This window comes from Triticum urartu, chromosome 1A (assembly GCF_056163025.1).
Source record: "Triticum urartu cultivar PI428250 chromosome 1A, HENAU_Tu73, whole genome shotgun sequence".
NCBI classification, from domain to species: domain Eukaryota; kingdom Viridiplantae; phylum Streptophyta; class Magnoliopsida; order Poales; family Poaceae; genus Triticum; species Triticum urartu.
In genome coordinates, this window is record NC_141873.1 from 505,751,285 (window position 1) to 505,760,508 (window position 9,224).

Below are 9,224 nucleotides of genomic sequence, written 5' to 3' on the forward strand. Positions count from 1 at the left end.
TGGATACTAATCGGATATTTGAGGGACGAAATTTGCTGTAGATGCCCTTATAGGAGTATTTTCAGAAAGAATGTGCCACGTGGCTGGCTGCATGCAGAAGGCCTCCTACAGTGATGGCGAGTTATTTTCAGAAGGAACGCGCCCTTTGGCCGGTTGCATGCAGGAGGCGAACAAACAGGGCATTAATCATGGAGTTAATCAAGGGAATTGATCACGGGTGAATAGCTCCACGTCTTGGTCGTGCGCAATAACCCCTCCGACTAAAATTCCCCTATACAGGGAAGTATCAGTTTTCTACTAGGAGTTTCCATCCGAGTCGGTCAGCTAGTAGGTGTATATATACACGCGCAGTGCTTGGAACCAAACCGATCGAGCATATAGTACTATCGTGAAAACTCCGGCGAGTTGTAAGCTTACGTGAGCACCGATCGCGGATCCGCTGGGGCGCACGTACGTGCGTGCGATCGTGGGGAAGCAGCCATGAAGCACCGTACCCAGGAGGTGCACGTCGCCGGCCGCACCACGCTCGCCACCGTGACCTCGAACCCCGGGGTCGTGCGCCGGTGGGTGTACACGACGCGGTGGCGCAGCCGACGCCGCTTCTGCTCCGGCGCCGGGCTCACCGTCGGCATGGGCGTGCAGTGGACCCCGTCCTTCCGCCGCCTGCCCGACGGCGCCGAGCCGCGGCCGGCCACGCTGCAGCTCTGCAGCGGGCGCCGGTGCCTCGTGTTCCAGATCGGGCGCGCCGGCGCGGGCCGCGTCCCGCTGGTCCTCCGGCGCTTCCTGGAGGACGCGCGCGTGGACTTCGTTGCGTACGACGTCCGGTCCGACTGCAGCAAGCTGAGCGCCCACTACGGCCTGCGGGTGGCGTGCACTCAGGAGCTGCGCAAGGTGACCGGCATGGGGAACGCGTCGATGGAGAGCATGGCGGAGCAGGTCCTCGGGTGGCGCGGGGTGAAGAAAGCGCAGCGGGTGGGCGCTGGCAACTGGGACGTCAGCACGCTGTCGAAGAAGCAGGTGAGGTACGCGGCCACCGACGCCTTCGTGTCCTATTGCCTCGGCGTCAAGTGCTTGAAGTAATCGGAGCTTGTAAGCCGGTTCACCTTTGTTAAGAGCAGGACCAGCAGCTTTTGGATCAGTAATCTAGTACTTTAGATTACTTGCTTATTACTACTAGTTAGGCTACTCATCAAGTAAGCGATCGTGTTGATCAATGTTTCAAGCAACTATGTAATGTACTTCCGTCCGGGTGTACATACCCCAAATCTATTACTAGTATCAATGAAGATTATGGATCAATTATCTCTTTATTATTTGTATCTTTGTCTTTGCAAGTTTATTATTATCATTCGAGCGGTCGGCATTTTTAGTTGCATCGATTGATTCACGGCAAGAGATTCCAGTTGAGCCGGAGACGGCGACTTGGCCACCCGTGGCGTCGCCGACGAGGGTGAGCTAGTAACGAGCCGTAGATCGGCAAAGACGACGTTGTTGGTGAAGGCGGGTGGAGGTAGGGTCGCCGGCACGCAGCACTTGAGAGGAGAGAGGTGGGGTTTAGAGGGGTGGCTAGGAAGGCTCGACGAACAAAAAGGTGTGGTCATGATCGCTGAGATTCGGGCAGTGTTCTGTCAATCCGCGCGCAGACCATCTGCACTAGCTGCATACTTATGCAGGTCATAGGACGTTCTAATTGAGTAGTCTAGAGAATAGACAGATGGTGATAGGCCTGCGGTGGATAGACAGATGACAGTATAGGCAGGCTACTGCCGAAGCGAAACTACTGCTCCACGCACGATTTTTGTGAACGATCTGTGCACGACGTGCAATCTGGTGGCCTTGTCAGTCATATGCATGTCACTTCTCCTGTCGAAAAGACCTCATAGGTGACGCAGGCGCCGCGTCTCGTAGACATCCAGGTCGTACCGCGACGCTCGTAACCATTCCCGTCCCACGAACATGATGATAGGTCAAAGTTAAGTAGGTAGGGTATCAACAAACTCTTTTTTTTTTGCGGGGAGGGTATTAACAAACTCAACCACGAATCGTAAATAAGCGAAGTGATTGAAGAATATTTGAGGCCTTGATAATTTTGCACATTATCTAAGATATCGAAATAATAATATAACTATATAATAAAAAAGGCACTCACCAATCAAAATTACTCAAAAAAAAATCCTGGAAGTTTTACCAGAAAAATAATAATAATTACACTTTTAACACCAGGACAGAAAAAATACTCCTAAGTTTTCTTTACGCGCTTTGAGGATTGTAAAACTCCTTGGAGTTTTGAGGAGTAATTTCTTTTGAGTAATTAGAGCAACTTCAATGGAGCGATCCATTTCGTTCGCGTCGTCCGTTTGAGTCGGTACGGAAAAAAATGATGGCCCAACGCACAGACCCGTTTTCATTTTGCGTCCGTTTTGTGTCCGTGCGGATCCATTTCTGGCTCAAATTTAAGACTGATTTGGGTCATTGGGTCCGAAGCGGACACAAAGCGGACGTTTTCTGCCTCCCTCTCGTCCTCCGCTGTCCGCTGCATGCCCGCGCTACCCCACCTGCCATCCACCCACCCATCCCATCTTGCCTTTTTCTCTCTCCCACCCACCATGTGAGTCTGTGGATCTCGCCGCAGCACAGAGCACGCCCGTCCATGCCGACAAGCTCGAGTTGCTGCTGGCGTCGAGCTCTGCGTCAAGCTGCTCCGGGCGCGCAGTGTGAGGAACGGGCGAGGCGCGAGCGGTGGCGGGTGCGAGCTGCTGGTGGCGCAGCCGGGGCCTAAGCTGCTACAGCCCCAACAAGCTGATGCGGGGGGCAGACGGGGCGTAAGCTGCTGCGGGCGCGCGACGTGAGGGGTGTGCGAGGCGCGGCCGAAACGAGAGCTCGCAGCGGCATGGGGAGAGCCGCGGGGCGGGCACGGCGAGCGGCAACACGGAGCCGAACGGCGAGCAACACCGACAGGAGCAGCACCGAGCAAACCATGCCCCATTGCCGCCTCTGACCCTGATACATCACGGAGACACTAGTGCCAGGTAGCTCGTTTCCTCATGATTTAACGAGTCTGTACCACACCCAAAGCGAGCATCGAGCATTGCCATTGTTTTGGCGGCGAGCACGGAGCAGCTATGTATGACCGGTGCCGTTCCAGTCGGCCCGCGTCACGCTCGTCCCTCTCCCCTCCGGTGCTCGTCCCCGCAGGTGACGCCTGTCCAGGCCATGCCTCGCCGCACCCAACAGGCGACGCCCAGCCACCGGCCTCGCCTCGTGCCTGCGCCGGGCCGATGCCGCCGTCGGCCGCTGCCAGCCCCGTTGCCTGCTACGTGTTTGACAAAATGCCAGAACGGACATGTTAAAAATGTGTCGGCCACCCGTTGGGCGCATGTACCGACTCAAAACAAAAAACGAACACGGACATCCGCGCGGCCGATCTGAACGGACAAAAAATGGACAAAATACACGTACGTTTAGGTCGTCCCATTAAAATTGCTGTTAGTACTCTTATTTACACGTTGATGACGGTGTTTTACCGCATCAGCGATGCATTGGTGCATGGGCTGATGTGATTGAAGTGTACGAGAAAGGAGCCAGTAGCCCAGTACCCAGTAGGAGCATGGTACTAAGACTCGGAAGCAACAAGCTTTCCAAGCAGTGCAACAGTCCACTGCTCCCACATAGAGTACTCCCTCCATTTTAAAATATAATACCTCCGCGTTTTTTGATGTCCAATTTTGATCATAAATTTAACCAATAAAACCAACTACGATTGAAAATAGCCCGTGCTATCATCTCCCATCGGATAGATCCAGTAACCAAACGCTCCCTGGCCTCCGCCGGAGTGAGTAGCGATCACATACGGATCAATGCAATGGCTCGGAAGATAACCTGCAAAAAAAAGTATTTGTTGTTCTGTTAAAAACCAAATCATTTCTACAGTTTCAGACTGCCCATAATAAAGCACATACTCCTACACGAATATGTCTCGCTGTTACGGAATCTATCCCGTCAAGCCACGTCCCAAATAACGTGTTGATAATATTCGGAGGAGTAATATTAAAAGCTATGTGAATAGTCCGCCATCAAAATTTTGCCAACGGATAGTCAAGAAAGAGGTGTTTGATGGATTCCTCCCGGTCACAAAAACTACATTTTTTAGATCCAGTCCAGTTGCGTTTTGTCAAGTTGTCCTTAGTTAAAATGACATGTTTGTGTACAAACCACATAAACGCTTTAACTCTCAAAGGTACTTTGACATTTCAGACATGTTTCGAACTAGGAATAGAGCTACCGTTGATAACATCCAGATACATGGATTTAACCGTAAACTCTCCATTCCTAGTTAGCTTTCAGCACAACTGATTTGGTCGTTCAGAAAGCTGCACATCCATCAATCATCTCTCCAGATGGAGCCAAGCTTCCCAACGGTTTCCGGCTAGCATTCTCCTGAAGTGGATATTGAGATGAGTGGACTGAAGTACAGTCACAAGGATGGCGTCTCTTCGTTGAACAATGCTATAAAGAGAAGGATATTGAAGCGCGAGGGGTGTTTCTCCTAGCCATGTATCCTCCCAGAATCTCATAGAGGTACCGTTTCCGACTATAAACTTTGTCCTATTGAAAAAACTGATTTAACTCTCATCAGTCCTTTCCAAAAAGGCGAGTCCGTCGGCCTCACTGTCACGTGGGACAAAGTTTTGAAATGAAGGTACTTATTACGGAGAATCTGTGCCCATGTGGCCTCCATCTCTACAGATAGCTTATACAACCACTTGCTGAGAAGACATTTGTTCTTCACCTTGAGATTTTCGATACCTAGGCCCCCTTGGTCTTTCGGTTGACAAATAATATCCCATTTAGCAAGTCTATATTTTCTCTTCAGGTCATCACCCTGCCAGAAAAATCGTGAACGATAGAAGTCTAGTCTTTTCCGAACTCCAACTGGTACCTCGAAAAAAGACAAGAGAAACATGGGCACACTCACGAGAACCGAATTAATGAGAATTAATCGGCCCCTGTATGACATCGGCTTGCCCTTCCAGCAGCTCAGTTTCTTCTCAGATTGATCCTCAGTGAACTTTCATTTTCTGTTTGTTAGCTTACGATGGTGAATTGGTATACCCAAATAGGTGAAAGGTAAGGCCCCCAATTCACACCCGAACAATTGTTTGTACGCCTCTTGTTCCTCATTGGCTCTACCAAAATAAACAATTCACTTTTTTGGAAGTTAATCTTTAACCCGGTCAATTGTTCGAATAAGCATAACAACAACTTCATGTTTCTCACTTTTGCCAGGTCATGCTCCATGAAGATGATAATATCATCGGCATACTGTAGGATAGACACACCTCCATCAACTAGATGAGGTACCAGGCCACCTACTTGACCAACATCCTTAGCCCTTCCTATTAGAATCGTCAACATGTTGACTACTATCTTGAACAGAATATGTGACATCGGATCTCCTTGTCTCAGGCCCTTATGTGTTTGGATGTAGTGGCCTATGTCGTCATTCACTTTAATTCCAACACTCCCTTTTTGTGTGAACGATTCTACCTGGCGTCTCCAGACCGGATCAAAACCTTTCATACGCAAGGCTTCTTGAAGAAATGGCCATTTGACTTTATCGTACGCTTTCTCAAAATCCACTTTGAAAACAACCCCGTCTAGTTTTTTCGTGTGAATTTCATGGAGCGTTTCATGAAGGACCACAACCCCTTCTAGGATATTTCTGTCCGGCATGAAAACTGTTTGGGACGGCTGCACCACAGAGTGCGCAATCTGCGTGAGTCTATTAGTCCCAACCTTGGTGAAAATTTTGAAACTTATGTTAAGAAGACAGATCGGCCTGAACTGCTCAATTCTCACAGCCTCTGTTTTCTTAGGAGCAAAGTTATTGTTCCAAAATTTAGATGAAACAACTGAAGCTGTCCAGAGAATAAGTCATGGAACATCAGTATCAAATCCCCTTTAATAATATGTCAGCATTTTTTATAAAACTCCATCGGAAATCCATCCGGCCCCGAAGCTTTATTATGCTTCATCTGTGAAATAGCTTCAAACACCCCTTTCTCCGAAAATGGGACGGTCAATAAATCGTTCTCATCCACAGCAAATTGAGGAACATCCTCAATCCTAGACCCATCCAAGGACACGAAATTATCCTCCGGAGGCCCAAATAGCTGCTTGTAGTAATTGGCTATGTATAATTTTAGGTTTTCATGTCCTAAAATCGTCCCCTCATCTTGCTCAAGATGAAAGATCCTTTTTTCTATGCTTGCCATTGGCGATCATATGGAAGAATTGAGTGTTGGCGTCCCCTTGGACAACTTTGCGAACCTTAGCTCGCAATGCCCACTTCAATACCTCCTCTCGCAGGAGTTCTTTCAATCTCACTACAAAAAAATACACTTCCGTGATGATACGTGTTTGTCACAGTAGGTCGCTTTTTTTGTCATGCATGTACATCCATGACAAATTTATGACAGAATCAAGATAGTCATACCTGTGCTGTCGTAGAAGTGTTCCATGACATTACCAAAATTATCATCACGGAAGTGTCCACTTCCATGACGATAAATCGCGCGTCATAGAAGTTCTTTCGTCAAGGGTGACCGACACGTGGCATCCACCGTAACGGAACGCCGTTAAGCTATCGGGTCGGGTTTTGGATCCGATAACCCGTTAACAGCCCCGACCAATGGGGATTTTCCACGTGTAAAATCATCATTGGCTAGAGGAAACACGTGTCGGCTCATCGTCGGGACAGATGTCATCCACTCACTGGACAGAAGGCGCCTATGATACGTCGACACGTGGCACGACCCAACAAGTTTAAATGGGCCGGCCCAACTAAAGGCCCACAAGATTTTCCTGATCATAATGGGCCGGCCCAGCTAAAGGCCCACGAGATTTTGCGGACCATAATGGGCTGGTCCAGCTAAAGGCCCACAAGATTTTGCGGGCCATAATGGGCCGGCCCAAGTACATGCCCACAAGATTTTTGTGTGCCATAATAGGCCAGCCCAGGTAAAGGCCCACAAAATTCTTGCGGATCATAATGGGCCAACCCAGCTAAAGGCCCACGAGATTTTGCCGACATTAATGGGCCGGCCCAACTGTAGGCCCACAAGATTTTGAGGACCCTAGTAGGCCGGCCCGTTAACTGGCTGCCATGTTTTGGGCCAAATGCCGGCCCATATTTGATACGGTCTATTAATGGCCTGCCACGCTTCGGGCCTACTAGTGGCCCATATGAGATTCGGCCCGTTAAAAGCCTACCACATTCTGGGCCAAATTACGGCCTAGATCAGGTTCGGCCCTTTAAAAGGTTTTGGGCCTAATTATGGTCCATATCAGATTCGGCTCGTCAACTGGACACTATGCTTTTGGGCCCACTTGCTAAAGGCCCACTTAGTAATTCGGCTTGATATTAGTTTTGGCCTGTTAAGGGCCCGTTTAACATTTCAGCCCTATATTAATTTCAGCATGTTAAAAGCCCGTCATATAGTTGGGCCTAACTACGACCCAGTTTGCATCCGGCCTGCTCGCAGCCGATATCTGATTGGGCCAAACAAGGACCGAGACAATTTTTCGGCCTGTTAAAAGCCCGTGATTTGATTCGCACAATCATGGGCCGGGGTTCATTTCGGGCTGTTGCCGGCCCGTGAGCTGATCGGCACATTTCAGGCCCAACTTACACCGTGATTGCATGACGGCCCGATTATGTATCGTAATTTTACGGTTTGGCCGGTTTACTGCAAAGACAGGATATATATACAGTAAAATAACTGCAGCATCATGAATAAGAAAAAACCTATACTATACAATAAAGAAATTACGGCATATTACATCCATCGGGCATCAAAGTTCGCCACTATGATAATAAAGCACAAGCAGACAACATATTACATACACTGGGCATCAAAGATCGCCACCAGTGCAAATAAACACGCCGACAAAATAATATACAAAATCGACAGCACTTCAATAGAGTTTAAGAAAGGTTAGCCTGCTGGGGAGCTGTAGCGCAAGCAGCTGAGCAAGATGATGAGACCGCGCTTGTTCAACACTTATATCTTCCTCACTCTGAAAGATAAACAAGCAGACAGATGACAGGTTTTGCACATAAAAGTATCAGTGCTGACAATTCATCACATTTCTTACTGACGAATAAAGTAGTTTAAATTTGCATTAACACAATGTGGTATTGTTCAGGTCAAGACATGGCAGGAAATGACATTGTGAAGGAGTTGGCAGCTTCACGACACCACTGGATTACAGATCAAGAACTCATAAGTATCAATGGTTAGTGTGTTCTCAATTTATACCATTTCAGATTGGCAAATAAAGAGACAGTTTAAATAATAGTAGAATGATATGACATTTTTCATAGTTAAGACATTGCAGAATATGACATTGTGCTGTAGTGGGTAGGTTCACCACACCACTGGATTACAGATGAAGAACAGAAGCATACATGCAGTGCAAAAGAAGATCACTTGCTCTGTATAGTTTAATTTACATGGTATGAAGAAGGAACTTGGTAGTACAACTGAAAACTTAAATTGAGAAAGGACGAACTTTTGTTTATGAACTACATATAATAAACTTTAAACAAGCAATTTGATGCAAACACCAAAAATAAACAGTTGTTGCAGTCATGCCTAACCAAATATATACAACAAAGTTTGAAGGCTTGAGATGGACAAACTTACATTATTGGTGAAGACAGACTCTATAAAGGCCTTGTCCATGCTGATGGGGGGGGGGGCAACTCAAGAAGTTTACCACAGAATCTTCTTCAAAAGCATTGCCTTTATTCTACATTTTGTTAAGAGTAAATATAGATGTGATAATATATGAAAAAATGGAGAATATTTAAGATAAGATGAAGAGTGATGCTACATAACCAAGTAGCTATAAATGTAAGTGCAGCGATACAGGCAAAAGGTACAGCCAAGAGCAATGCACAACTAAACTTCTTGTGTACCAACCTTATGGTAAGAGTAAATATAGATCTGATGTGTAGAAAATGGAGGGCGAAGGAAAATAAGCTGTAGATTGATGGTACATGAACAACTACCTGTCATTATAAGTACACTGATAAAGGACAACATGTACTTACAAGAACAATGCAGAGCTAAAAAAACATTGGCATTGGATATATTCTACACTAATGTAACCATTCATACAGATCAGATAATTTGGAGCGAACAATTGATAAGCAAGCT

At 47.3% G+C, this 9,224-nt stretch overlaps 1 protein-coding gene across 1 annotated transcript; it reads left to right on the forward strand.

The window, feature by feature from the left end:
- The first annotated feature begins 356 nt into the window (after positions 1-356).
- LOC147992008 (3'-5' exonuclease-like) lies at positions 357-1,256 on the forward strand. The gene has a single exon (XM_087539426.1). It carries the CDS (start codon positions 481-483, stop codon positions 1,078-1,080), a length of 600 nt encoding a protein of 199 aa, XP_087395552.1. The 5' UTR covers positions 357-480; the 3' UTR covers positions 1,081-1,256.
- The last annotated feature ends 7,968 nt before the right edge of the window (positions 1,257-9,224 follow it).

Coding starts and splice junctions, on each gene's coding strand:
- LOC147992008 (XM_087539426.1), top strand. CDS start 481: ATGAAGCACCGTACCCAGGAGGTGCACGTCGCCGGCCGCACCACGCTC.